This window comes from Tachypleus tridentatus, chromosome 3 (genome assembly GCF_004210375.1).
Source record: "Tachypleus tridentatus isolate NWPU-2018 chromosome 3, ASM421037v1, whole genome shotgun sequence".
Lineage (NCBI taxonomy): Eukaryota > Metazoa > Arthropoda > Merostomata > Xiphosura > Limulidae > Tachypleus > Tachypleus tridentatus.
Window position 1 is genome coordinate 7,476,116 of NC_134827.1, and position 27,475 is coordinate 7,503,590.

Sequence of the window (27,475 nt, forward strand, 5' to 3'; positions counted from 1 at the left end):
CAGACAGTACCTGAAGTCGGTGTAGAGCTTGTTTACTTAAAAAAAATAAAGTTTTATTAAAAATAACAGCTTTGCAAAAGAAGTTAATTTTTTTCTTTGTTATTGAAATATTGTCAACTAATGATGAAAATAGTCAAAATATTCATTTCAAGGCAATTAACCCAGGCAAATATATGAATAAACCAAACAATAGTGAATCGTTTTCCAGACATGGTGCGTCGTGCTATTACTAGAATAATTTATATTATTACATTTACTATATTTTATTGTTTCATTACACTGCCACAGTTTTCGAAGTGTAACATGTTTTAAAATATTATGAAAGACAGTTTCTTGGTAATATTGGATAGAGCAAACAGAAAAGTTTTTAATTTCAAACAATGCAGAAGGCTATCACACCTTTCGTTGTTGTTTTTTAATGGTTCTGTAGCAAGAAGTTAAAAACTCACAACTCTCTCTTTGCTCAAGCTGTTTGTGTCGACCACGATGTTTGATCAAATTTTCTGTCGCAATTTTTCAGGTCTTCGATCGTGTATATGCTATTTGATCCTTAAAGTTTGGTTGCGTAAGTTTGAGAACTAAGTCACGGTATTCTCGTGTAATTATTTCCGTTGCGATACGTAACTCTCAAGGATGACCTATCAGAGAGGTTTTGCTTTATTTTTGCGGTAACATTGAAGAACAGGTAACCAACCACACTACTTGACCCGCTATACTGCCTAGTTACACTAGTACATGTTAACTCTAGCCTCGTCACTCCCAGGCATCAGAGCAGCGTGACGCATGAGGCTGTTCAGTCGTGCTCACTAGCCCTACGAAACAAGCGCAAAGACCTGTAGTCGAGAGTAGGTGACTAGGAAGTGTATAACAAATCCGAGCAAATAGCTCTCACGTTGCACAAGAAGTAAGACTGCCGCAGTGATTGGACTGATCTATTCTACTGGTGGCTTTAAGGTAGCTGTAAATACTAATATTCCTTCGTTATCTGACAGCGCAGTAAATAGTTCTTAATAACGTTAATATTAAGATAGAGAAAAACAATGTTTGCCGAATGTTTAATGTAACGTACGTTTAATCTGAAATACTTACAATGCAAGTCTTCACAAAAATATTTGTGGAATAATTTATGTAATTGCAGGCGATATAATTATTTTTAGGGTTGGTTAAAATGGCTAAAAGACTGTACAGAGAATGAAGAGGGTTGAAAGGTCATGAGTCCTCAACCTTCCGTACCCTTTGACCTTCAGAAGTACATAGGCAGTAGCCTTATCTCACAGCATCCACGTAACAGTAAGAAAGGAAGACAGACTGAAACAACAGAGTTTAGAAACAATTACAGAACACGAACAATTTCTGGTGGCATCAGTGTGCCAGTTTGTACTTGTTGTGGAGGGGTCCAGATCCAAAAGTCTAACTTTTCAAGGTTTCAAAACTATGCCTGGACAGGTATGCCACTCATTAGCGTGGCCAAAGGACGCACAAGGAAACAACAGAGCAATAAATTCCAAAGATGGCCTTCTGGCTTCACAGACACTGAGTATAATCAAAAGCAAACAATAACTGGAAGTTCAGCTGTTAAATATAATAAGACAGACAAAGATACAACTGAAGAGGAGTTATCTTCCATGTCGAAACTGGCACTTCATACCCAAGGCTCTCCCTTGATTCTATCTAATGAACACAAGGAAAAAGGTGAAGATAAAGGCAAACCGAACACGGGGTCAAATACAAAGAAAAGTAAACATTTTTACATAGGAAACGAACTCTACCTCCATCCACAGTATCACTGGACCACAAATGATGCTGGATTGGCTGGAATTAGCAGAACGTGCTCCGAAAACATTCAGTTTGATTTAAGATCAACATCTGTCACGGTTGATGAAACAGGTTCTGTCAGTGGGGAATCTGATGTCAAATCTGAAACTGACATAATCGACTCAACTCCCCTTCAGCAGAGCGACAGCCTGAGTATTACTTCAGATTCTTCTGGTTCGTCTGAGAATAGTCTTCCAAGGATTATCAAACCTCGAAAACGCAGGAAGAGAGATAGAAAAATGAACGAGTTTAAAGATCAAAACGTTTCGGTAATTCTAACACTGAAACCTTACCAACCGCTTTGTTTTCCTTATACTGAGGCAGTGAACAAAACTGAGAAGAACTTTGTCTACAGCAATACCTTTCCAGAATACGAGCTGGAAAGTGTCTTTGGGTCATTAAAGATCACTAAGCCCTCCCTTTATCCGTATTCTCCGTCTCCACTATGTTCATGTAAACGTTGCGTTACCCTAACTCCCTTCCTGACCCCACCTCTTTCTCCACTTGGGAGACCCGAAGAAGTCATTAAAAAATCTTCTCAAGAGTCGATTTGTGAAGTTTCCACTCGTATCGTTACCTCACCATGTGGAAGTAGGGATTTAGAGATCAAATTTTTGAACATCTCAAATACAAACGACAGTAAAATAGAATCAGAACACCAATCAGAAAACCCACCTACATCCAACTTCACACCAGGAGCATCGCACTTCCTTTCACCAGAATGTAAGTGAAATTTTTCTTTTATGCATTTCGTAAGTTAGAGTTGTATGACTTAACACCTGCATAACACTTATCGATTGTTAAGTGGAGGAAAACTAGTATTATTGGATTTGTTAAAATGTTAGAGTGAGCCCTGGGAAAAAGACACTAGAATGTGTGACATTGAATTTTTAATAACATACTTTAAAACATAGTTTTCAACATCTATACAGTACGTGAATATTCCTATAAGAAAATGTAAAACAGCAAAATTTTCTCTCTTTTTCTCACTCTTAATATTTTTTACCCAAAACTCTGATCATTTTCTTCCGACCGCAGAAATTTTCAGCCTTCAATCTTGAAACTGACTCTTCTTTGCCTGACATGTTAACGGCTTTAGTCCTCTTTTCAACAGGATTTGTAGAAGGATGAAGTCAATTTCCGGAATTGTATCCGTGTGACGTCAGTAACCTTAAACAGAAACGACTCTAAACCACATATGTTGTAACCAAATTATTAGTGTGAAATCTAATTCGAATCATTGAGCTGTTAAAAAAGAATCAGCATAGAGATATAAATATAATTGCACAATGTGTTTACAAAAATAAACAATTACGGTTTTGCACACTATGATATGTTTACACTACGTAACACAAATTTTGTTCCTGGATAGTATGTGTTATTTCTTAAGTGCTTATGTTGTAAAAGTACAGAAAATGGCCATTATTCCCTTCAAACTTTGATTTTGAGACCTGGATAATGAAATTTAGAAATTAACCTATTTTCTGTGTAAAAACGGGCAAATTTGCACATTTTCATTTACATAAGGTCTGAATAAAACAATATATGAATCAAGATTTACACGTATTTATACTAAAGTTATACAAAAATGTTTGGAAGTGAGTAGTTTTACAAGACTTGTGACTGTAATGTAAATCACTTTCACGTATCAGCCCCCAAATATAGTCTCCCATCATGTTTTCATTATACGCTCCCAGATCGCAAAAGCAAAGTTTGAAGAGAAAAATAGGCCTTTTCCATTTACTTTAGGCATAAGCAATTGGAAAATAACACCTTCTGCCTAGGAACAAGAAAAAGTAAAATTTTTGTTACATAGTGTTATAATAGTTTAATAACCATAGGGCACTGATGAAATCTTTCAAGTTAAATAAAAATTAAAACAAAATAATCAAACTGGATCTTTCATTAAAGTTCTTTGTAGACATCAAAAACTTTATTTTTTCGAAACTGAAATTAAAGTGGTCAAATAAAGTAGTACACTACATGGCAAATATACACATACATATACGTAGAATTTTTGCGCAAAACTACAGATGGACTATCTGCATACAGTTGTCTCTGATTTTTTACTTATAGGCAAGAGGTAGGGCAACTAGTCAACAGCATCCATCAATAGTTTTGGGGCTTTGTTTATCTGACTGATTAATAGGCTTTGGCCGTCGCTCTTATAGCACATTCACAGCCCTAAAGTACAGAGTCCATTTTTTATGGTAGTAGTATATAAATTTGAAATCCATGGAATTACAATCGCTGATCACTAGAACACATTTGGTCCAACAAAATACGTAATAATAAGAACATAAAACATCCACTTAAATCTGTAGAAAATGGCGACATTTCACTAACTGCGGTGGTGCTGGTTTCAATATATTCAGTTTATATATGTATATTATACTTTCCATACTTCGTTTTATTTGTTTGAAAGCCCGCCGTATGTGAATGTTAAATCTTCTTCTTAGGATTTCTAACACATTATTATAAATCCTGAAGCTCATTTTACAAAATTGTAATGCTCTTATTAGAAATCCTGAAGATCATTTTACAAAATTTTAATATCTTTATTAGAATCCCCGAAGATCATTTCACAAAAGTGTAATATTTTCTTGTAGAAAACTGTGAAACATTTCATTCTTTGTCAATTCTGTTAATTAAACAATCTCAAAGTCATCATAATTGGTGGTGAGTGGCCTGATATCAGAGTATGCATCGTACCCTACAGAATATTATTTTTCTAGAATAAAATAAATCTTGTACTCTTTATATAGGAATGAATTAATTCAGACTTTAATTACAAATTTAAACTTTGAATCCTTTAATTCAAAGTACAGCAGCGATCACAACTTTAGACCAAATTTGATAATTAAACACAGTTAAACGAAGCGTGAAATATTGATACAAATAAATTATTTATTGAAACAAAAAGTTTCTCAACTAATATTTAGCTATATTTATTTAAAACCATGACAATGTTCCTGGTTTAACACGGTTTAGTGAACCCCGAACGCAGAGTTATTCATAAAAACGAAAGAAAAAAAAAAGACCCTCTATAATGAGACAAGAACAGTTTTATGATTAACTTCTTTCCGTATAGCGACCATACGTTATATGGCTTCATGACTTAAAGAAGCAAATAAGGCAGGTTAATCCACTACAACGAATAGGCTACACTATTACAAAGGCAGGTAGGAAGCAGAAGATTATCATAATAATTACTTGAATGAACATAAAAACTAGCCTGGTGAGGGAGTTGAGGATCGACTCGTGTGAGTTCGTACAGGAGTGCGTGTGTTCTGTGGTATATGATTTAAACTATACAGAAAATAGAGGTCAGGGCTGGTGATTATTTCACCATATATAGAGTGTGGTTACAAATATAAATGTCTACATATACTCAACAATGCCCGGTAATGATGTTTCTTGTTCCGGTTTAACAGCTTTACATTCAACAATAAGCAGTCTGAAGAGAAGGTTTCCCATACATCTTAAAGGTTAAACATTGTATCTAAAGTGAAAGACAGTTAAATGTACAAAGGAACGTCTTAAAACATTAACAGTAAATGGCGAAATAAAGAGTTTTAATGTATAATGAAGTCAATGGCTCGCATTTCAAGGCAAACAAATAAAAACTGTTATACAAAAGATTTGCGAATTATGTTTCCATAAAATTAATCTCTTAGCTTGGACAGATTACTTACTTTCATATTGAGTGTGTGTGTTTTCGTAATGCAAAACCATAGCAAGCTATCTGCTAATCCAACCGAGGGGAATCGAACCTCTGATTTTAGCCTTGTAAATTCGTAAACTTACCGCTGTACTAGCAGGGTAATTTCATATTGTAACCGTGTGTACTGTAAAGTTAAAGGCATGTTTCTCGAATAAGTTTTTTTACAAAACACACAAGTTATGTAAAAAAAATAGTTGTTTCATTGTTGCTTCTCTCCTGGAGACCCACCGATGAGTTTGAGGGCTTATAATGCTAAAATCGGGTTTCGATACCTTCAGTGAACAGTATATAAATAGCTCATTGTGTAGCTTTCTGTTTAATAACAAACAAGAGTTTCAGCGTCAAAAATAGCATTTTTTAGAGTGTAATATGGTGGAAGTTACGATGTTGTTATATTTTCCACAAAGTTTGGTGAGTATCTGAAATTCTAGTTGACTTCTTTTTCTAGAACTTAAAATAGTTTGTTAGATTAAAAAGTATCTAAGCATTTTCTTTATTTCAGTGGCATGACCAAAATATTCTTTAATATTTGTTGCTTATTCTTATGTCATTAACGCAGGTGCTCCCCGCTAGTACAGCGGTATATGTACGGATTTAGAACGCTAAAATGAGGGGTTCGATTCCCCTCGGTGGGGTCAGCAGATAGCCCGATGTGGCTTTGCTATAAGAAAGAAACACACACACACATTAACGCAGGGACAAAACACCGGGAGTAATTCACGACAACACATTTCAAGTTACACTTGAAGGCAATAGTATTGCAAAATATTTTCAATATTCAATTGTCTCCCTGTGGAACAAAGGTAAGTCTTCGAATACAGAACGCTAAAATCAGGAGTTCGCTTCCCCTCATGTAGACACAAAAACATCCCTCCTGGACACTCTATATTCATTTAACAAATGGGATTTTGTTGGGAATTTGGGGTTCATGACGTGTAGCTTTACTGCATCACCTCTTTTCTGTAATTACTTTTATTATTTGACAGAAATTAAAATCAAAAGATTTGTATATAACATTAAATAATGCCCTGCTGTGCGTAATTACGTCTTACAATCGGGTTGACCACTGTATTGGAAGAGCGTAACCTGACCTAGCAAGAAGTAAAGGAAAAAGTCGCAGCTTTCTTTAGCAAAGGACACTCCGGGACACATTTATGTTGTATGACGAGTGAATTCCGTAGAGGTACACGCTTGTCCAGCCACGTCTTCCTGGTTTCGTTTCTTCCTCACCTGAAAACCACGCCTGTTTCAAGGTGAGGTCAACGAACTCCACTTGCCTGACCTGGTCTTGGAGACTGTACCGTTAGCTCTTCTTTGTTCAGAACCACAACGGTACCGTGTCTCGTGCCTCAGGCTCTTTGAGACGCCATCTGGGGGTAGGGAGTTACATATTCCACAACGTATTGAACGCGTAAGCATTTGCTGACACCTACCTAAGGATTTCTGATTGTTTGTTTGTCATTACTCACGTTTAGTGTTTTGGGAAGCGAATTCTCGGCTCCACTCGATGGTCGTTATACTGCTATACCTTGAACGAGTTTGAAAGACATACTTATCAACAACTAAAGTTAATTAATATTTAAAGTTCAAATAGTATTTCATTTTATATTTCCTATTCATATATATATTTATTTTGCTTAACATGTACTTCTTAACACTATTTGGCAGAAAACTGATGTTAATGGCTTACTTTTTCAAGTGTGAACAAATTATTACTAACCCATTCAAAACAACAAGTATTGTAATAAAACATATAGTAAGAAATCAGAAGTAGTTTTAACCTGAAAATCGTCTGTTCCTGTTTTTATAAAACTTAGGTTTGTAACTAACAGTTAAAAGATTAATTTTGTGGATTTAGTTTGTTTTGAATTTCGCATACAACTACACGAGGGCTATCTGCTCTAACCGTCCGTAATTTAGCAGTGCAAGACTAGAGGGAAAGTAGCTAGTCATCACCACCCACCGCCAACTCTTGGGCTACTCTTTTACCAACGCATAGTGGGATTGACCGTACCATTTTAACACCTACACGGCTCAAAGAGTGAGGATATTTGGTGAGACAGGGATTTGAACCCGCGACCCTCGGATTAGGAGTCGAGTTTCTTAACCACCTGGCCATGCTGGCAATTTTGTAGAACTAACCGCGATCCATTTTTGACATATGATTATATTTTTTGTCTCATTTTCTTATTGTAGGTAATCTACGTTTAAAAATTACTTTTGGTAATTTAATGTTTACATTTACACAGTAGAAGCTCACTCAAGGAAATATTTAATGTTTTTATTTTGCACTTTGGCGATGTTTAATAATGCCTATATTCAAACCTAAAACTTATTCAAGTATGAAGTGTTAGAAAACAAGTTTTAATTGAATAAGAAACTGATTCTGCTCTGATGTTTATTTTTTTGTGGGAGATCTAAATTTGTCGAAAGTGACCTAGTTTAAAAATAATATTCAGGTGTGTTATACTATAGAACTCCTTTTACAAACACCGGCATGCCATACTGTTCTTAAGACTAAAATAGATGCTTGTTTAAACAGGCGACAGGAAAGCAAACTGGAATAAACAAAATTAGCCACTAGCTCTCAATCCACAGAGCAGATGCAAAGAACCTTTTAAACGAGTTGCATTACTAATAGTGAGCTGAAACAGTTCTACGTGAAACTAAAATAACATGGATTGACGAGGAAACTCCACCTCTAAACTTTGATTAATCTAAAAGTATGACGTTTAAAATGCTTATTGTTTTGTGTTGGGATTAGGCTATGTGCGCAGGTACACTATAGGAATCACCCCTACTTATAGCCACTGAGGACCACATCTATAATGCTTCTTTCATATGAATGGAGGCCCAACATGCATCAAACATGCTCGCCCTTTCAGCCGTAGGGCGTTATAATGTGACGATCAATCCCACTATTCGTCGGTAAAAGAGTTGCCCAAGAGTTGGCGGTGGGTGATGATTACTAGCTGCCTTCTCTCTAATTTTACACTTCTATTATGGACGGCTAACGCAGATAGTCATCGTGTAGCTTTGCGCGAGATTCCAAAACAAACAAACTATGCGAATGGTTTAAGTGTCAAATAGAAAAATTCAAAAAAATTAGTTTATTTGAAAGAAACGTTCATAACCGAAAATATTAATTAGACCACACAGTTCTTGGAGGATAAAATTCAATTATAATGTGAATAACAGTTTTTGTTTTGTTTTGTTTTATTTAACGTGAAGAAATGAAGGATAGCACTGGTAAACTTGACCATATGCCAACATCCCAACTAAACTAAGCAAATAATTTGGGAAGAACGCAACATGCTTAACAACAATACGTTTCAAAATAAGAACAACGAAAAACTAAATTAATCATACTTACTAAACTCAGTCTAACTCCCTGGCACAAACGTAAAATTACGATATTATTAAACTGTTGCAACGACCCATTTTTTTATAGGAAAAAAAAGCATGACTTCACGCCATTGAGGAAATCCTTTTAACGTCAAAACGTGGAGTAGACTGAACTCCGTTTGATAATGTTTTACGAAATAATCTATTATTCTTTATAAAAATCAAATAATTATTCTAATTTGTAGTACTTTATGACAAAAATACACTCTTGATAGAAAGTGATAAAAATAATTAATATCAACTTATTAAGCATAATTTATATTTAAAACAACTCATTATAAAAACATTGACAAACAACATTGAACTCGCCTTGAAATAAAACGTCACAATAAGATATGTTGGATTATAAAGTAACGTATCTCCCATTTGAATGTACTATTTATATTAAGTTATTTATGAATTATAATGCAACGAACAGGCGACTAAGTATAATTTCCCATTTTCGGAAAAATCGACAAATCTGAGTCACATCTAGATGGAGATATTGTTCATGAGATTTGACCAAAATAGATATATATGAATCACTGAAAGGGTCTTACTTCCGCAAATGTTTTATCTCTTTTGTTTTTCTTCTTATTGTTGTTGGACTGAAGATCTATGAATAATGTGTTTTGTTTGTTTGTTTCTCGAGAGATGTTGTGTTCCAGAAAATTACTTATCACTGAATTGGTTTATGTTATTGTTAATATATTATAGTATGTTTATAACTGCGAGATTTAATACATTATATTAAAATGATTTTGGAGCTTAACCACGTCAGGGCGTTTTCTATCTGAATATCTTGCATCTTGACAATACTCCTGCAGCGCACTTTTAACTGTAAAAGTTCCGTCATTTTCAAAGATCATAGCACACTCCTTTCTCTATGAACTGTCCATAATTTACTAAAAAACACCTTAAGTGTTAAAAAAAGTGTGGCCAACAAAGGATAAAGTGTGCGACTTATAGGAATTAAAAAAAACTGGCGGTTAAAGTGACAGATATATTTATGGCATTAATAAATTTTTATAGAAAATATTCATTCATTAGTCAACCAGACTGCGTTTTTTGTTCAAGTTAAGGCATGATAGTGAGCAAAACACTTATGCAGCCTAACTAACTTTTGGTTTTTGAATTTCGTGCAAGGCTACTCGAGGGTTATCTACTCTAGCCGTCCCTAATCTAGCAATGTAAGACTAGAGGGAATGCAGCTAGTCATCACCACCCACCGCCAACTGTTGGGCTACTCTTTTACCAACGAATAGTGGGATTGAACGTCACATTATAAAGCCCCCACGGCTGAAAGAACGAGCATGTTTGGTGCGACGGGTATTCGAACCCGCAACCCTTAGATTACCAGTCGAGTGCCTTAACCCAAATGGCCATGCCGGGCCGCCTAACTAACTAATGAATGAATACTTACTGTAAGATCCTTATCATTACTATAAATGTAGTTAGCAGTTTGGCCGGGTCGCGGGTTCGCATCCCCTTCTCGCCAAACATGCTCGCCCTTTCAGCCATGGGGGCGTTATAATGTGACGGTCAATCCCACTATTTGTTGGTAAAAGAGTAGCCCAACAGTTGGCGGTGGGTGGTGATGACTAGCTGCCTTCCCTCTAGTCTTACACTGCTAAATTAGGGACCGCTAGCATAGATAGCCCTCGAGTAGCTTTGTGCGAAATTTAAAAACAAACAAACAGTTTGGCCGTAAATTTTAATTTTATCCTTTTAAGTCGCATACTCAGTCTTTTTTTTTTCTGCACCTTTTTATTCACGCCTAAGGTATTTTTGATTAGATATCACGGATTTTTGTCAATACACACCAACAAATCACAGAAAGTATGAAAGTGGCACTTGATAGTAACCCACATTAACTTTAGGATAACAGTCCTTTATTTAGAACATATCTTTACTTTACAGAACCAACCAGCTTCCTTTATAGTAACGCTATGAAATTTAGATTAACAGTTTCATGTCAACACTCCCATGTAATCGGTACAGCTGTGTCAATCATCATTATGTTTGTCAATTCCTTAAGCTAGTATCACGTAGTAATAAACGCTCTTTAATTAAGATGTTTTTATAACATTTAGTAAAATTATGCTAAATTGTTGGCAATCAATAATCAAAAATAAGCGTCCACACCATGATTCTTTTAAAAACTTGAGCTAGAAACTTCTTATGTTGTTTGCTTGGCCTAACCAATTTTTTTGTATCTGCACATCCGTTCATTTTATAGATATGCTACTCTTAAGTAACTGTCTTTAATCCAAATGACAGAATGCTAAAAGTAATCCACTTTTACTCTTAGATAAAGTTGTAGTAAAAAGTTTAGACCGATAGCTCAGGTGACTTTTTGCACTGGTATGCTTAAAAAAATTCGTCAAATTTCAGCGGTTTTTGTTGAATATCTTTGAACATGTCGCTTATATTATACCAAAATAAAACCTTGATTATAGGTTGAAGAAATCTATCAGTTTACTAAATATGAAAAAAAAAATCCATATAGGTTAAGTATGTTTTTCTATGAAATAAAGTTTTGTGCATTTGGTGAGAAGAAGAAAAATAAAAGAGGAAGGAACTCAATCAGAACTGAAGATATCTCAGTATGTCTTAACGGATTACCTACAGAGTGTCTTGATCCACGTAGTATACAAAGTTTCCCAGAGCTCTTCTCATCAGTGGGATTGCGCAGAAATCTATAAGCTATGTGTCCGACGACTTGACCGGTATGTCTTCATACGGAATAGCACGAATATCTCGCCCCTCAATGGCACAGCGGCATGACTCTGGACTTACAACGCTAAAAGTTAGGTTTAGGTACCCATGATGGGCAGAGCACAGATAGTCCATTGTGTAACTTTGTGCTTAACTTCAAACAAGACAAAAAACTCACGAATATTGATTTTATTTACCGTCTTCTCTGGGTATTCAATGTTTGTTTGTTTTGATATTTCGCACAAAGCAACTCGAGAGCTATCTGTGCTAGCCATCCCTAATTTAGCAGTGTAAGACTAGAGGGAAGGCACCGCCCACCGCCAACTCTTGGGCTACTCTTTTACCAACGAATAGTGGAATTGACCGTAACATTATAACGCCCCCACGGCTGGGAGGGCGAGCATATTTGGCGCGACTCGGGCGCGAACCCGCGACCCTCAGATTACGAAGCACACGCCTTAACGCGCTAGGCCATGCCAGACCCGGGTCTTCAATGATTGGATATATCGTGGAAGTAATTTGTGTGCACGCAACTTGTGTCATTTTCATCGTGCTGCTACCTGGATACTTTTTGCTACTGGTCTATGTGTTCATGAATTCTCAGACTTAACTTAACACTTTACTTACCACATATGAATTATTAAAGGTATTTTGTTTGACGGTGCTGTTGCGCTAAATTTATTCAAATTCCTTTATTTTCTAATCATAAAGTACAATGGATATCTCCATTTTAGAAATTCTAAATCTTTGATCCGAACACACTTTATGACCTGAGTGTATGAATATTTTGCGTCGGAAAAGATTATGAATTTCTGTTGGCACCATTCTACCTACGATCGGACAATGTCCAAATGCAGTTCTGCTATATGACCTTCTACCGCAACGTTTTGTCGGCTGTAGCTTCCATGTGACTTACTAATTATCAAATTAAAATCTGTTTAATATAAATTTTTAATCCTTTGTATTTCGAGAGTGAGTGATATATTTGTACGTGTGCTTTCAAATCGGTGATCATTTTAAGCTGTGGGGGCGTTATAAGATTGACAGTCACTTTCTTTGGACGGGAAGAGAGGGTGTTGCTAACTGGCCGCCTTCCTTCTCTCTTATCAATAATTTATAATTACGAAATATAAACGTGCGTGTTATTTAATTTTCTTTCGTTAATTTATTCTATTTGGGTTCACAATAATCATAAGATCAAGAAATAAGTGAATAATAGAATACTAGTTATAAAAACCTACTTGAGATATCCCCTTAGTCTTCCAGTTTGCTAACGGTATGTTTTTCCATACGGTTATATTCTCGTTTTAATCCGAAATGGCTTTTTAAGAAGAACAATAACAGCGAGTTAAAATAAAAAGGTAAGATTCTTTTCATTAAAACAGAGTACAAAGCAGTAGCGTAAAACCTCAATAAATTATTATATGTTGTCAAAATAAATGTTCATTGGGAGCATATATAAGGATATAGTTTTTGAAAGAAAAAACAAACAAAACAGGGTATAGTTAATTCTTCTGACAAACAAACAAAGAGACAGGCTTACTAACTTACGTCAATAATACATCGTCAGTAAGTGTATGGTGTTCAGTGCATAAGTGAATATAAATAACTTCCCAGATGTGAAAGATTACGTTTCTTATAAAACTGTATAGTATATTAACATAAGAGTATCATAAAATAGGCTATGGTACCACCATAACTTGAGTAATGTTGGATATTTATCTTGCATATCTTTGACATTTATAGCTACTGAACAAAACATTAATTAACCTGTATGCCAATAGGATATTTATTGTGTGTATACTTTTGCAATTTTTAAACTATCCACAAGTCACCATTACCCGAACAACAACTATTTAAGTGTTTTAATATGATCAAAAGCTTGATAGTTTGTTTGTTATTAAGCACAAAAGTACACAAAGGGCTATCTGTGCTCTATTCACCACAGGTATCGAAACCCGGTTTCTAGCGATATAAGTCCGCAGACATAGCGCTGTGCCACTGGTTAAATGCTTTAAAACACTTCAAGAGAGTCCTATATCAGGATATCCATTAAACACTAATTTAGTGCAGTAAACGCGATTGGTTAAAAACGACCAAGTGCATTAAATTATATTCTTCTTTTTAGAGGAATCAAAGGACCAAACCTCTGTCACCAGACTGTACCTGACCTCATTACACCACTCAAAATCCTGCAGTGGTAAAATAGCATAAGTGAGGTTTTGGTTTGGTTTGTTTTGAATTTCGCACAAAGCTACACGAGGGCTATTTGCACTAGCCGTTCCTAATTTAGCGGTGTAAGGCTAGAGGGGAGGCAACTAGTCATCACCACCCACTGCCAACTCTTGGGCTACTCTTTTACCAACGAATAGTGGGATTGACCGTCACATTATAAAGCCCCCACGGCTGAAAGGGCGGGCATGGTTGGTGTGACGGGGTTTCGAACCCGCGACTCTCAGATTACGAGTCGAGTGTCTTAATCACTTGGTCATGCCGGACCGAACACAAGTCAGGTCAAGTGTCTATTGTGGTTTTCTCCGTACTTTTATTCTACTATCATTACAGACCACAACGTACGCTTCTAGTCTTTTAATATTCACAATATACACCCTTAGCACCAATTAAATCATTCTTTATTGTTTGTATTTAAAGTAAAGAGTTTTTTGCAGCAATGCAGAAGGATGATTTTGGAAGATGTTAGGTTGCTATCACTGGTAAAAGAAGCGTCTGTTGCACATTGCAAGCCTGACCAATAATCGTTTTTTTTCACTAGAATTTGGCACAGTTTTCCAACTCAAAACTCTTATCTATTATTTTATCACTGTTGAAGAGCTTTGACGAGTAACAGCCAAAGAAATATGTGCTTTGCCAGTTATTCCCTTTCTGGATGGAAATTACTGTTTAAGCTCAATGAATTATCTGGTATATCGCATTGTTAGACTATTTTTCATATGCACGTAAACTGACGTTTTACAAATTTGTGGGAAAGAAATTATAATAAAGTAGCCAATTAGTTAATGGCATTGAAGTGAAACCTTGTACCGAAAGAAATAAGAAGTGATAAAACCATATCAGAGGAAACAAACTTAAACAAAGTAAATATAAATAGATTTTACTGAAACAATAAATACCTATACGCACATACATATATATGTAAACACGTTTTTAAACGACTGTCTAAACATGTATATTTCAGTTCTTTCATCTTATGTGTGAACCATATCCAAAATAACGATCATAATTTTCAAATTTTTATCATATCTTTTCATGTTTCAGTTTTTAAAAAAAATCCAAAGATTAAAAATGTTCATTTTCTAAATATATATTTTTTTTGTTATATTAGTGTGTGCAAAATGTTGAGTTTGTTTTGTTGTTGTTGGGTTTTTTTCCGGTCAAAGTACTGAAAACATTTTATAAATTCAGGCTCAACAAAGCGGTAAACTTACTCTTTTTAAACACATTTAATGAAGTTCGGTAATTCAGGGTCTCAGAATCCTCAATGACAACACTACATGGCTTTGCCAACTGAATATAAAATTTCATTTAATCTGTTATCTTCGTATTAAAATGATCAAACTGACGTCCTGATACTCACGTGTTCTCTGAAATGGCTAAAAGAACTCATTTAAATAGAATATCAATATTTATATACAGAGGTTTCAACATGAGCATTTCTATTAATTTTTAACAGATGCTAAAATAATAATAATGATAATTTCGTCAGTGAATTTCAAAATGTTTCAGCGAATTATGCGAAGCTGGAGACATAGATCGAAGAAACGTGCAAGAAATAACAAAACGCATAATGCAAGCAATCAAAACCAATAACATTACACTAAGTATAATACAACAAATGTATGATACCTGTTTAAGTTTTTCCACACCATTAGATATTTGAGGACAAAACTGCTTTAACAGATTTAAAGTGATAAGTTCTCTTGTGAAAGTAGAACGTGAGAGTAGGGCATAGTTACTGGGATGCCCTCGAAAAACAGAAAAGTTAATATTATGTACTTGGTACTAACAGTCACAGGAAAATTTGGTTGCACGATGGGTTTCATATACCACATCACGTGCTCTCAAAACAGTTGCGTAACTCTATAACGACTTGATTTCTCCTATTTTTTCGGTGCTTATTAATTTTACACTTTTCTATTTCTTTATTTCATCCATCTCCAGTATATCTACAGAACTCAGACCTCTAGAAACCGAGTTTCGATACTCGTGGTAGGCAGAGCACAGATAATCCATTGTGTAGATTTGTGCTTGATGCCAAACAAAAACCAATCAAATTGTCTCTTTTGCTTCACCAAAGTGTTTCTCCTTCAGTTGCGTTCTATTTTATAAAAAAACTAGGTTGTTTAGATTGTAAAGTTAAATTATACAGTTTTCATCCCAAACATGTTACCTACAACCTGCTGTTTCTAAGTGGCTATATTTCAGAACAGTTTCACTACTTATAAATTACAAAACAAGGCCCAATTTGCACACAGCTCTTTTGAATACTTATGTTCGGCATCAGGTCTTTTTTTTTTAGGTCGTTGATAACCTGGGAGGGTCCTGCACATTTTCGACTTCTTCCTCCCACTTAAATTCATTATTTAACAACTGTCAAGTGCTACTGGTAGTTTTATAACACTAAACACTGATACAACATTTTCCTACTTTCAGAATTGTGTCCTTAATATAATGCTGGCAACATTTTCAAATAGTTTAACTCATTTTTTGTTTAATTTCACGTAAAACTAGTCGAGGACTACATGCGCTTGTCGTCCCTAATTTTAGAGTGATAGACTACAGAGTAAGCGTTTAATCTACACCACCCACCAACTCTTGAACTGCTCTTTTATCAACAAATTGTGGGATTCAGTTCCACAGTCCAGAGATTTCGAGTCGAGTGTTCAAACTACCAAACCATATCAGGCCCTCTATCGCGTTCAGTAATATGAATATATTAAATATTTTTCGATTTATCTCTTTTTAAATAAACGTGATGGAAAAGAAAATCCGAAAGAACTATATCAGCAACTTATGTATCTATTTCGTTATTCAAGGCTTTTTATACATTCTATAAAATCGAAATTATCTTAAGTTTAGTAATCTTAAACGTAACTATTTTCAAACAAAATTTCAAACTTAGCGCTCATCTAAAGTATACGTGTTCCTAACCCTTAAGCCTACCAGTTTTAACTTTATAATTTCCTTCTTTCCCTAAACGACGCAGTTATTCTCAACAGCAGCGATCAAGTTGAAAATTGTAATGGTAAACAGTGAAACGTCTAGAATATTGCTAGTTTACTGTTACGATGTGAAAAATAAAGCATTTGCTTTTTTTGAATAACTTAATATTCAATATTATGAATTCCTACAACATTCGCATTTGATTAAATACTACTTATTAAATCTAGTTTGAGGCCTGGCATGGCCAAGCGTGTTAAGGCGTGCGACGCGTAATCTGAGGGTCGCGGGTTCGCATCCCCATCGCGCCAAACATGCTCGCCCTTTCAGCCGTGGGGGCGTTATAATGTGACATTCAATCCCACTATTCGTTGGTAAAAGAGTAGCCCAAGAGTTGGCGGTGGGTGGTGATGACTAGCCGCCTTCCCTCTAGTCTTACACTGCTAAATTAGGGACGGCTAGCACAGATAGCCCTCGAGCAGCTTTGTGCGAAATTCCAAAACAAACAAAATATCTAGTTTGAATTTAATAACTTGTAAACAATCATAAAATGAGGCTTAAACGTTTTTGAGTGTGTGTTGTCAATCCGTAGACTTGCCGCTGTACCAGCGGAAGACCTTTTTGGGTCTAGGAAATATATTTGTCAATAAATGCGCGCTCCGAATTATAACAACAGAGGACAGACCAGAATGAAACTACATTTTTAATTACGTTGACTCAAGGAATGTGACAAATAAAATGTGGAGAAACCAGTAAACTAAAATTACGAAAATTTATTCTTCATAAAAAAAACAAGAAGCACGACAACCTAAATGTTATTCTGGAAGGTTGGATTTTTTTTAATTTTAAGGAGTGAATTGAATATATCTTTTTAACGAAAGCCTGTTTAAAGACAGTTAAATAAAATTATAAATATATTTTAATAAATGATATTGTATAATAGGAATAGTAAATAAGAGTGGAGTATACAATTTAATTGGTTTTAGAGAAAAAAATTATTATTATTACTACAGACATTTAAATTACTGGTTCACAGCATATGCAGACACAAAAGTTCACAATAACAATAATACTTTGATTATATATCACCTTGGAATTATTTTGTTTTTTGTCTAAATGTAGATTTAGTTATTCAAAGATTCACCTTTTTCAGTCATTAAGAAACTGTGATTACTAAAGCTGCATTAATTTGTATGGAAAGATTGTTTTTGAATTTCGCGCAATATTACACGAAAATTGTCTGCGCTAGCCATATCTTCATTTGAAAGTATAAGACCAGAGGAAAGGCAGCTAGCCATAGCCACCCACCGCCAACTCTTGGGCTACTCTTTTACCAATGAATAGTGGGATTGATCGAAATATTATAATGCCCGCACACCTGAAAGAGCGAGCATGTTCAGTGTGACTGGGATTCGAACTCGCGACCCTCGAACTACAAGTCGAGTGCCCCTAACCATCTGTCCATACCAGGCCTCACAAAATTTGAAACACTTAAAGTGTTAATCACGATTCTTCTCTTAAGAATCCCCGTCACACCAAACATGTTCGACATTTCAGCCGTGGAGGCGTTATAATGTCATGGTCAATCCCACAATTTGTTGGTTAAAGAGTAGCCCAAGAGTTGGCGGTGGGTGGTGATGACTAGTTGCCTTCTCTTTAGACTTACGCTGTTAAATTAGGAGCAGCGAGCCCAAATAGTCTTCGCGTAGCCTTGCGTGACAATTCTAAACAAGTAAACAAAAATAAATAATCTCGTTATGATCACATATTCTTCAGCTGATGACGTGTGAACATTTCCCACCTTGCACATGTGACACTTGAGGAAGGAAGCGCGTTATAGACTGGCGAACAACTGCATGGTTCACCAAAAATTAAAGGTTCTCTTATGCTTGTAAAGCATTGTTTGACTACCTATTATTGTATTATTATTTTACTAATCGGTGTTTCTATATTGAATTTAATGAAATAAACAATCTCCAAAACAACAATTTAAATATCTCTTTCTAGGAAACTTAGTATTTTGTTTTGTCTTTCCTCATAAAATAAGAAAGAAAAAAAATACCAGATAAGATTCATACTATTATCAAAAGTTATATATATCTAGGTATATGAAAACATAACAATCTAAATTATCTTCTCTTAGTAACAGTCCTTAGATTGTGTTGTTAAATGGAAATCCATATAATCTAATTTGCGAAATACTTTCATCAAACTACAGATATAAATATTATAAGAAGCAAATTTATGTTCCTTGACAAAGGGTGAACTATGTCATTTAAATGACTGAAATACACTGGCAGAAGTATTGGAAAAGATATATGAGCAAAAAACCAGAAAAAGTACTCAATAACATTTTACTGTTAAAATCTTTTGGTTTAATACTTAAAGTAGAGAAAAAGATTTTAACAGTAAAATTGATGAAGGAAGGTCATTTTGTTCAAAACTGCCATTCTTCCGTTCTTTAACTTCATATGTATTTACAGTAATAAATAAAAGCTCTCAATAGTTATGTTATGTTTTCCCCTCTGTACTAACTGAAATACTTGGTTATGTAAATTAAAATCGTGCTTAATATATTTCAATGGACATCACGTTTATAAGGTGTGAAATGAGCGGCTACAACTACGCAGGTTTAAGGCAAAATGGTGTCGTGTGTTTTCTTGAGTCATTTACTCTCAACTTCTCAATGTTGCAAGTTTTGTCCAGCTAAGGAAGCCGCTTTTATCAAGGCCAGCAAAACCATTATTCAATACGTGACATAGAGCAGAGAAAGTGCGGTGTAATTTATTATTGTAGATAGCACATTTGGCGTCTTGCCAACCTTCACAAATTCTGACAGATCTCCACAGGAAAACGCCTGGTACACTGTGCTCCATCTCTACTCTGACCTCTACATTTTCAGTTTCACAATATCTGGTGTACGTAGGCAAGGTTGTGGTGTAGGTGAAGTATTCTCTCCCCTGCTGATTTGATAGTCAGCCTCGTAGCTGTTAACACCAAAGTTGTCATTATATACATTTAACTGATTGTATCGTGAAATGCGTTGTTGTTGTTTTTCATTGCTGTTCCTAATCTGTGAAGTGATAAACCAAAAGACAAGTGCAGATAGTCAACATTATCCACGGTCAACAATTGGTTTGCTTTTGTCAGACCCTATAGTGGAGTTTGACCGTCATTATTATAATGCACATACGGCTTCAAGAAGCATAGTAGTGTGTGTGTGTTTGCAGTAACAGGACGTGAAACACGAAACACCCGCTCCACAGTTTGGCACGCTAACTACTCGACAGCGCTCGGCCCATTTGATAGAATTTAACTGAATCGTTACAAATGCGAGCCAGCATTATGATAGTAACAAAGAACTTTAACATAAAATATGAATCTGAGTATAAGAAAGTCTATTCTCATAAGGTAGACAATTGTGACAAAAATCGCATAAACTACATATGTTTTTTTTTCCACACCCTTTAGTTCAACTGTCAACTTCTGGTATTTAACGAAAGTTCTCTGGGTAGTGACTTGTAGTGACAAAAGGCAGATCTGAAATGTTATTTATAACATCTCTGATGTAGAAGATAAACATACAATTTAAGAGGAATATTGTAAAAAGAAAACAACAAAAACCCTGCAAATATTTGGCCCAGTGGTTTTTACTGGTTTCCAGCTTTCGGCATTTAAACAGCAGCTTTCAGTATTATAGTGTACAGATAAAAGGTTAAAAAAAAACAATAAAATTTTTATTTCTAGGGATATTATCACAGTGTTTGTGAAAGTAGAATTTCAGTTCTTTCTCCACAGAGAAGTGAGCACTTTCTCTGTAGCAGTTCATCTGTTGGGTCGTTTCTCTTTTGTCCACCCTTTACAATCACGAACTCTCATCAGTTTTTTACGAGCAGATTGACCTTCTTATCGCCGCCACGTTGCTGCTGTTCCGGTTTTTACTTGCACTGAAAGTGCCAATTCTTTTGAAACATACCCTTGAGCTTATAACCACTGCTGTGACTGTGGTTTGTATGTATCACAAACCCGCTTTATCTCGACATGCAACAAACGTTTCCATCTCCTCTCGTCCAATCTGCAGGATTATCGCCACTCCCATGACTTTTCAATAATTTTATATAACACTAACTTACAACCCAAATTTATGAGAAGTCGTTGATGGCATCAATTTCAACATTCCACCACTTCTCAGTTTTGGCGTGAGTTCAAATTACTCCTAGGCAATAGGAGCTCACCTTAATATCCAGTTACTGTGGTCCATTTAGTATCTGTTTTCACTCTCTATATAAAAAGACACGAACACCTGTTTGAGATACATCATCGCCATTCAATGGACCATCTAAAGTGTGATGGCATTTTGTCACTCACAGCTCACTTCATACCAAAATAAACCAATACAAAGGAACACCTTCATACCTACATTAATAAATATAATCAAACATCTAAGCACGCCCTCTACATTCTTACACTCACTTACACAACCTTTTTCAAACATGTGGTTAGCTATCGCCCAGTTACGTCTTTCTTTCTTTGTGGAATTGACCGAAGAAGGTCGAAACGTTGTTCGTTCCTACACATAAAAAATGTTCTCAACCCACACCAGCCGTTTTTACATATATATGTCTCTCTAAGATTCGTCTTCTAAGCGATGTTCTTTACTTTTCACCCAAAATCAGATTTTACTCTGTAACTTGGAATTGTCTTTTTTTTAATATCGATAGATCACCTACTGCTATTAGTTCACGTCGTCGGATCAGCTTTACTAGTGTTCTTAACGTTACCACACATTCACCTCTGACTGTCCCTTCCGTCCACAACTCTTTACACTATACCAATTTCTCTCATTGTCCGACGCCCTTTCAAGTCACTTCAATACCAACATACCTTCCTGTTCGATGTTATTTTGTATAGAAAGAGCTTTAGAAATTGTCTTGTACCTTTATCTTTCCCTTAATGCAAACAAATAAGTGCAATTCTTTTTTATCCTTGTCGCAAACTGTTCCTCTTCAGAGTTACCTGAGATACAGTTCTCACTTAGCTATCCGATGCTGTCAAAGTATTAGGCCCATTTTTGATGAACACCTCAAAAGTCAGCTTTTTGGTAAAAAGTTATTCGATGTCTTCAACTCGCCTCCTCTTATGTTGTGCAGCAACCCCTCCGAGGTTTGAAAACTACATTGTTTCTCTACACGTAAAAGCACATTTATAAAATCTTCTATGAGGTATGAACACACAGCTTGGATTTCTGATCCCTGATTCTGGAGTTCCGACATGCCAGGTTGTTAGGGATCTTGATTCGTAATCTGAGGGTCGCAGGTTCGAATCTCCGTCCCATCAAATATACTCGCTTTTTCAGCCGTATGGACGCTATAAAGTGAAGATCAATCCCACTATTCGTTGGTAAAAGAGTAACCCAAAAGTTGGCGGTGGGTGATGATGACTAGTTGCTTTCCTTCTCGCCTTACATTGCTAAATTAGGGACGACTATCACATATAACCCTCCTGTAGCTTTACGCGATATTTAAAACAAACCTAACGAATATGTTCGATGTTCCCCATACTTTCTACTCCTGTATTCTCCTTCATTGCTTACATTGTGAAATATACCTTTTCATCATTCGTTTCTTTTATCTAGTCATCGTATCTGCATCTGTCCATTATTTATATTCTCTCATGACTGAAGATATGGTGTAACCATTTTACGGCCTGCCAGCCTTCGGATTGGAAAGAAATAACGATAAAAAAAACAAAATAAAATTATGATTATGGTACTTAACGAAAAGCCTCTTGGGCAAGGATTTTTTGGTAACAAAAGACAGGTCTAAAATGCTGTTCTTGCACACATACCCAGATACCTGTAGAAGGCAGGGAACAGATAGCTTATTGTGTAGGTTTGCGTTTAATTACAAACAAACAAAAACCTTCAATAAATTTGGTGTCATAAAATTACAAGAATGTGTAGTAAAAAAAAGATCCATAATTGCACTTTATTTCATTTGCTCATGTTTATTGTTTGATATTGCAAGTAGAATGATTTTTTCAGCCATTTTGTTTTACTTTATTAGGAATATTCAATGTTTGGATCTGGTATATTTTGTACTTTTTGCAGTATCAGCACCATTATTGCAAGTTTAGAGGCAAGATTAAAACACTTGTGTATATGGATAACATCTATTCAGTTTGGTTTGAATTCGCGCAAAGCTACATGAGGGCTATTTGCGCTAACCGTCCCTAATTTAGCAATGTAAGACTAGAAGGAAGGCAGCTAGTCATCACCACTCACCACCAACTCTTGGGCTACTATTTTACAAACGAATAGTGGGATTGATCGTCACTTTATAACGCCCCCACGGCTGAAAGGTCGAGCATATTTGGTTTGACGGGGATTCGAATCCGCGACCCTCGGATTACGAATCGAGTGCCTTAAACCCACCTGGTCATGCCGGGCCACAAGGAAAGTAAATTAAACATCAATAATTAAAATTAATTTATTAACTCTTGCGTGCTACCAGATATATTATCATGCATACCAAGTAATGTCTGAGCTACCACTCAATGTAAAAACAAATATAAAATGGGAATTATTCGTACATACGTTAACCACTTGGCTATGCTGGGTCGTCAATTCTGTTTAAATGCAGCTTGAAATATATGCTATTAAATATACACTACATGGCAAAAGTATGTGGGTGGTGATGAATAGCTGGCTTCCCTCTTGTCGTACACTGCTAAATTAGGGACGGCGAACGCAGATATCCCTCGAGTAGCTTTGCGCGAAATTCAAAACAAACCAATCAAACCCATTTTTACCAACGCCCCTGATGGTTTAGCGGTAAGTCGATACCTCTTGTTAGCACCTTTGTACTCAACAATAAACAAAAACACATTTCTACCAAAAGCAAAACAAATATGAAAATAATACAATATTAGTTTCTATTAATTAATAACGTCATAAGAATAAACTGAGCGCAAAGCATACAGGTGTATATCACTTCAAAAATACCTGTTGTGTTTGTATTGTTCTGTTTTGTACTGTTTTCTATAAATATGGGATCCATCTGCGTTCATTGTTTCATTTCATGCAAAATTAGATCACCATAATTTGCATCTGATTCTTTCTCATATGGGTTTGGTTTGAATTTCGCGCAAACCATCACCACCCACCGCCAACTCTTTGGTTACTGTTTTACCAATGAGTAGTGGGATAAATCGCATATTATAACTTCTACCCGACTGCAAGGGCGAGCATATCTGGTGGGACGGGAATTCTAACTCACAACCCTCAAACTGCAAGTCAAGCGATCCAATCACCTGGCCACGCCGGGCCGTCTTACTTATATTAAACACCTCTACGACTGACACCCCTCGAGAAAGATCATGGAAACGTGTGTAAAACAATAATTAAAAAATTCGACGTTTGAAGATTAATGCTTTATATCTTCTTTTATATTTGCATTCTCAAGGAACAATAATCATTTTCAAAGTTATTTCTGAATTTGCCTGAAAATGAATAGACACGTAAAAGCGATAGTTTGAAAAGACAGTCGAATTTTCTAATACCGTGTTTCTCCGATAATAAGACCTACCCATAAAATAAGACCTAGTGTGATTTTTGGGGATAGTTTTAATATAAGCCCTACCCATAAAATAAGACCTAGTGTGATTTTTGGGGATAGTTTTAATATAAGCCCTACCCTTAAAATAAGCCCTAGTTAAGAGTGGCAGGAAGAGGAAAGAAATAAAAAAAAAATTTATTAATTAGTTTAATAGTTAGTTAATTAGTTTGTTTAAGTATTAATCAGTTAGTTTAATAGTTTAATAATAGTTTATTTTAAATGGTTAGTTTAATAGTTTTACTTTGTAACTTCATTTTTTTAATATATCAAAATAAGACATCCCCCGAAAATAAGCCCTAGTGTCATATTTTGGAGTGAAAATTAATATAAGCCCTGTCTTATTTTCGGAGAAACACGGTACATGTAGTTTTATTGTTAAGCTTAGAAACGTTACCTCTTGTTTTTTACATGTGCTACAAATTTGAAACTATACTATCAAATAAGTATTATTCGTGCGTGACTTCCAACGTTAAAGATCTGGGCAAAAGTTCAAAAATGGCATTTACAATAATTATACTTACAGCTTTCCCGGAAATGTGTATAGTTAATAATTTACTTCTACATTATACTCGGGTGGGTCACCTACTCATACGTTGTTTCAAAATATAATTTGTACACTTCAGTGATTAAGTGTTCAATCATTAAATGATATTATTTGCTTTCCTGAAAAATGTTTTATCAAAATAAGGCCCGGCATGACCAGGTGGTTAAGGCACTCGACAAGTATTCTGAGGATCGCGGGTTCGAATCCCCGTCACATCAAACACACTCACCCATTCAGCCGTGGGGTGTTATAATGTGACGGTCAATCTCACTATTCGTTGGTAAAAGAGTAACACAAAAGTTGGTGGTTGGTGGTGATGACTAACTGCTTTCCCTCTAATCTTGCACTGCTAAATTAGGGACGGCAAGCGCAGATAGTCCTCGTGTAGCTTTGCGCGTAATTGAAACAAACGAAATAACGAATCACGTTTTCAGTTTTAAACATTGTTTGAATTTATAACTTATTTCAAATATTGTATGACGGGAATATTATCGGAATATTTTCAATTTTTTATTCTGATCCTACGATTGAGTTAAAGTTTTAATTCTAAACAGTTGCATCAATGTGACCAGGGAGTTTTCATTCAAGTACGAAAATAGGGAGAATTTTTTTCATTGATTTGTAAGTATTCCAATATTGCTGTCTTCTGCTAGCTCAATAATATGGTAAGCTTGAGAGTTTATAACAATATATTTTCTGTTAAATCCCTGCGGTGTCTGAAGGACAGAATGCATTGTGTATCTTCGTACTCAGAAACAAAACCAACAAACAGTTATTACCGTGTTTGAAATCATCGTATTGGAAATTTACGGCGTGTTTACGAATGTTGCAGTTTCATAAGTCTTATTTTATTTTTTACGAAAATAGGGAGAATTTTTTTATTGATTTGTAAGTATGCTTTTACACTCTACACATTAAAACACTCAAAGCTTCAAGTTATAGAGACAATGGTAACACCTCCTGAGTTTAAAAAGTAGCGTCGTCAAAACCAAAGTGAAAGAAAAAAACATGAGATATCAAATGGTTGTTAGTATTTTACTGTAGTAAAACAACAACAACAAGAACAAAAAACCCATCTGGACAAAGAAGGTAATATTTTCATGCTCTCATAAAGGGAAAATAAATTAAAGTATTTTGAACAAACCCAGAACTGTGCAGAATGTCTGTAAACATCAGCAAAACTGCTTGAAAACAGTAAACGAATATGATGATACCAAAATAAACTTGACCAAGTTTTCTTAAACGGGATTCCATTAGATTTAATAAAAAAAATGTTATAATCATAAAATAACCATCTAATAAGAACATTAAACATTAAACACAGGCAAACCACAAAGAACAAAACTTTACAACCCAATTTGCAAATTAAAAAAAAAGTCTAATTATACGATATTATTTCTGATTTTGGTTCGCGTTTGTTTTTTTCTGTCGATTTCATGTTTTTTCACAAATTCAAAGTTTACAGTATGGGTTAATTCTCCATGTTATACAGTGTAGAAAGATTGTTTAAAACGTGATATTAATGTGGAGAAACTAAGTATGTGTTTTTATGTCATCGATCGGAAGAGATTTTTTATGAAACATCCTAACTTTGATTTTGTAAAATATAAAATATACATAATGAGCTATTATTATATTGATTATGGGTAAACGTGACGTCCGATTTGCTTATAAAATCAAATCGTAACGTAGTTTTGGGTCGCGCTTTACAATGCTTTATATTATCAACTCTTTCGTTTAGCATGACCTACATGGCTACGATGTGGTATAGTTACCTAGTGACCTATAACTCTACAGAGGCGCCATGTCATTATCACTGAAAGTTGTACCGTTACTTTGTATTTTTATTATTATTTATAATCCCGTTCTATGTAGAGTTTAACATCAATAAAACATTGTACGTGTGTGTGTGTTTATTTCTTCGACCTAGACTGTAAATGATAACTCGGTGATGAATGCTGACCTGATATTAGATTAAAAATGATCTATTTTAAGTCGTGTGAAGGATATGTAACCGATAACGAGGACACCTCATTTACTTGCCCTCGTATCTGATCGGTGTAAAGAGAATAAATCAAGAGATTCATTTTTTTAAAATTAGTCTCTAGCAGTGGTGCCAAATCGAATTTAAGCACATAAATTTCACAACAATTTACTTGTTGTATTATTGAATTGTTATTATTGTCTTGAAGTAATATCGCCCTCTATTGCCAAACAGTGTACTAGTTATAATACTCGTTATTTCTGACATCCACAGTTTTGTGTGTGTTTTCTTACAGCAAAGTCGCAAAGGGCTATCTGCTCAGCCCACCGAGGGGAATCGAACCCCTGATTTTAGCTTTGCAAATCTGGAGACATACCGCTGTACTAGCGGGGTGCTCCACAGTTCTATCTGTTATCATTACGGGCTTTGTTTTTAACGCAGGCGACGCATGCGTATTTTTAGAATTATGTTTATCACCAAAATAACGCATTCAAATAACAACTACGAATTAT

General features: G+C 35.3%; 1 protein-coding gene and 1 long non-coding RNA gene across 3 annotated transcripts in view; one reads left to right on the forward strand and one right to left on the reverse strand.

Moving 5' to 3' along the window:
- The first annotated feature begins 757 nt into the window (after positions 1-757).
- Positions 758-27,475, forward strand: part of LOC143246282 (uncharacterized) — a 58,357-nt gene continuing 31,639 nt past the window's right edge. The window contains exon 1 of the mRNA XM_076492742.1: positions 758-2,538. Coding sequence (XP_076348857.1) covers positions 1,212-2,538 — 1,327 coding nt within the window. The 5' untranslated portion in view covers positions 758-1,211. The remainder of the gene's footprint in view (positions 2,539-27,475) is intronic.
- Positions 2,580-16,490, reverse strand: LOC143246283 (uncharacterized). 2 transcript variants are annotated; one of them, XR_013025898.1, is made up of 4 exons: positions 15,506-16,490; positions 12,883-12,962; positions 7,009-7,067; positions 2,580-2,985 (listed from the first exon to the last, which is right to left on the reverse strand). It is a non-coding gene; the product is annotated as an uncharacterized LOC143246283 (long non-coding RNA). The 2 variants fall into 2 exon arrangements; XR_013025899.1 differs by lacking the exon at positions 12,883-12,962.